This window comes from Bos mutus, chromosome 15 (genome assembly GCF_027580195.1).
Source record: "Bos mutus isolate GX-2022 chromosome 15, NWIPB_WYAK_1.1, whole genome shotgun sequence".
NCBI lineage: Eukaryota > Metazoa > Chordata > Mammalia > Artiodactyla > Bovidae > Bos > Bos mutus.
The window spans coordinates 35,132,157-35,135,804 of record NC_091631.1 but is presented as its reverse complement, the minus strand read 5'-3'; the positions used below and the strand labels follow the sequence as shown (position 1 = coordinate 35,135,804).

Genomic DNA, 3,648 nt, shown 5'->3' with positions numbered 1-3,648 from the left:
AAGCAAAGATCTTATGACCTTAGTAGCTTCCTTCTCTCTATTACTTCCCAACCACAGGGCCATTACTGGGCACCATGTCCACCCATCCATTGGAATTAGGACTAAATATGGAAGCTTGGCAGTCGGTTATGGTGTGTTTGGTCCGTGCCAAGAACTGTGGTAGGTTCTAGAGTGCACTGTGAAGAGTTAACCTGGTAAGTTTCAATGAAATCAATGTCTAAGCATCTGTGTCATGTTATCCTTCAGCACTATCTTGTCCACCTTGCTAGCTCCTTTCTTGTACACAAACTGTGTAAGCTCTCCTACCCTCTGGGCTTACTTCATACCTATCCTCACTCTGTTCCTTTACCCTGGTAACATCTTTCTTTTTAACCACAGCCAACAACCCATATGTTTAGGAATGTGGCTTGAAGGCAACTCTCCAGAAAGCCTTTTTGAGCTGAGTGAGAAGAGTTACACCTATTGAACTATTTTTATTTTCCTAAATTACCAGATCACAAGCAACAATTCAACAAAGATCCCTTAATATTATCTGTAATCTGGGGGCAATGGGCATCCCTTGGATCCTTGACTAATTTTAAACTTATTTATAATTGATTGGTGATAAATATTCTGAGCTATTTTTAAAAAGACAAAAATAATTGCATTTGCAAAGGGTTTGGGGGATAATCTAATGGTTTATGGCAGATTTATATGTCTTAAGAATTATTTTGGAAGAAGTATTAGAACTGGGGCTTGAGAAAACTATAGAGTGCTCATATTTTTGCCTAAAAAAAAAATTAAAAGTGATTTTTCTTCACCTGTCCCCACTGATAGCAAGAACTTATGTAGATTTATGTCTCAGAAAGTTGGATTATCATATCTGTGAAAATAGCAATAAAGAATATGAAAATGTTGAAAAACTAAAGTATTTCTCTAGATCATTTAAATAATTTAAGAAACATGCACATTTGGACCTGGTCAGAATGTGGGAAGCTCTCCTCTTTTCCTCCTTAATTTTCTTTCCTTTTAGACTCTCCTCCCAAAACCATGCCTCCTATACATCACTGCAACTGCATTTTCCAGAAACTGGAAAAATTAAACCCTGGCTATCAAATAAATGACCACTTTTAACATCTCTGAAAGTACACTAAACCTTCTCTATCTCTTCTATTTAAACTTTCTATTCTACACAAACATTTAAATAAGTCCCACATTGAACTGATTCATAGTTTTTCTGTTCTCCCTTCCCCCTTATTATTGCTAATAGTAATACTATTTTTTCTACTGTTCATTTTAAGCACGCAGTATTTCAATTACACTTAGACTAAATATTCTTTTATGTGATCAGGACTTGAAACCTGACCACCATACATAGAAATGTTATGAAGAAATATATTTTAAGATTTACAAGTGACTTGCTACCATATAGCCTGTTTTAAGTGGGAAAATGTTCCTAACAACATAGATTTTCATGTGTGAGTTTTATACCCAGTTTTATAATTTCAATTAAAATTTGTTAATTTGTTAAGTTTTACTCTGACTGTTACTTTTTGGGACCTTTTTGAATTTCCCATCAGTTTAGTTCAGTTCAGTTGCTCAGTCGTGTCTGACTCTGCGATTCCGTGGACTGCAGCAGGCCAGGCTTTCCTGTTCATCACCAACTCCCAGAGCTTACTCAAAGTCATGTCCATTGAGTCAGTGATGCCATCCAACCATCTCATCCTCTGTTGTCTCCTTCACCTCCCACCTTCAATCTTTCTTAGCATCAGGTCTTTTTAAATGAGTCAGTTCTTCACATCAGGTGGCCAGAGTATTAGAGTTTCAGCTTCAGCATCAGTCCTTCCAATAAATATTCAGGACTGATTTCCTTTAGGATTGACTGGTTGGATCTCCTTGCAGTCCAATGGACTCTCAAGAGTCTTCTCCAACACCACAGTTCAAAAGCATCAATTCTTTGGTGCTCAGCTTTCTTTATAGTCCAACTCTCACATCCATACATGACTACTGGAAAAACCATAGCTTTGACTAGATGGACTTTGTTGGCAAAGTAATGTCTCTGCTTTTTAATATGCTGTCTAGGTTGGTCATAGCTTTTCTTCCAAGGAACAAGCATCTTTTAATTTCATGGCTGCAGTCACCATCTGCCGTGATTTTGGAGCTCAAAAATGAATTTCCCATATTACCACCTAATTGACAGTTTCTATATTACTAATATCATTTTCAACATATGAAGTTATTAACAGTCTAGCTTGTAAATCAATTCTGATTAGTCTATGATAATTACTTGGATTAAATATTACTGTCTGAAGCAAGTGGCCTAGTACTTTTCATCTTTAAAGAATCCAAATTATATTGATTGTTTATTCTGGTTGGATGGTGGATAATAGGCTTGTGAAATTTCAAACAGATTGGTTATACCATGTCAGTACATCATGATTTCCCAAAGCTACCCACTGAAAACTCACTATGACTCCTTGCCCTCCAGCATCTTCTTCAGGGTGTTCTTTACTTCTGTGTTCCTCAAGCTATAGATCAGGGGATTGAGCATGGGAATTATAAGACTATAAAACACAGAGACCACTTTGTTGTACTTCCATGAATTCCCTGCTTTAGGTTGCCTTAGGTACATGAAAAATAGTGTGCCATAGAAAATGATGACCACAGTGAGGTGGGAGGCACAGGTAGAAAATGCTTTGCACTTGCCTTCCGAAGACTGGATTTTTATGATGGAAAAGAGGATGCAAATGTAGGAGATGAGGACAGTCAGGAGGGATCCAGTGAGATTCACTGCAGAGAAGATCAAGAGCTGCTTTTCTTTGCTGTGGGTGTCAGAGCAGGAGAGGGCAAGGAGAGGGGGGTCAGCACAATAGAAATGGTGGATGATGTTGGAGTCACAGAAAGACAACTGGAAAGTCAGAACTGTCTGTATCACAGAGTTTAGGAAACCATAGGTATAGACCCCGATCGCCAACTCCTTGCAGACCCTCTGAGTCATAATGGCTGTGTAAATCAAGGGATTGCAGATGGCCATGTAGCGGTCATAGGCCATTGTAGCCAAGAGGAAGCATTCGGTGGTGGCAAAAGCACTGGAGAAGTAGAGCTGGGCAAAACAGCCTGAAAAGGAGATGGTTTTTTTCTTTATCAATAAATTTTGCAGCATCTTGGGGCCAACGGAAGAGGAGTAACAAAGATCAATGAAAGCCAGGTGGCTGAGGAAATAGTACATGGGGGTGTGGAGCCTGGAATCCATCCTGATGAGCAGGATCATGCCAAGGTTTCCCACCATGGTGATGAGATAAATGACCAGGAACACCACAAAGAGAGGAAGCTGAAGCTCAGGACAGTCTGTGAATCCCATGAGGACAAATTCTGTCACTGTGGTATGGTTGCCTCTTGCCATCTTGTTCTTTCTCTTGCTGAAAAAAAGAAAATATGGCTTCAAAATGATTAGATATTTACAAACAAAAGCTTCTTACCTCTTTGTTCCAGTACAAGATGACCAAAATTTGGGTTCACAATCCCAGTGATTAAGAGCCATCATTTAGCTTTATTCTGCTAAAACAGACGCAGAAATGTCTGAACTCATTCATTTTCTCTTTTGATGGAGATTTACAAATTGACCTGTAAGTGGCACCAAGTTACACTCCCAACAATTTTGTACAAGAA

At 38.8% G+C, this 3,648-nt stretch overlaps 1 protein-coding gene across 1 annotated transcript; it reads right to left on the bottom strand.

Moving 5' to 3' along the window:
- Positions 1-2,446: 2,446 nt before the first annotated feature.
- LOC102287788 (olfactory receptor 5M5) lies at positions 2,447-3,382 on the bottom strand. Its single transcript, XM_005911008.2, has one exon. The coding sequence runs from the start codon at positions 3,380-3,382 to the stop codon at positions 2,447-2,449; it is 936 nt and encodes a 311-aa protein (XP_005911070.2).
- Between the last annotated feature and the right edge of the window lie 266 nt (positions 3,383-3,648).

Coding starts and splice junctions, on each gene's coding strand:
- LOC102287788 (XM_005911008.2), bottom strand. CDS start 3,382: ATGGCAAGAGGCAACCATACCACAGTGACAGAATTTGTCCTCATGGGA.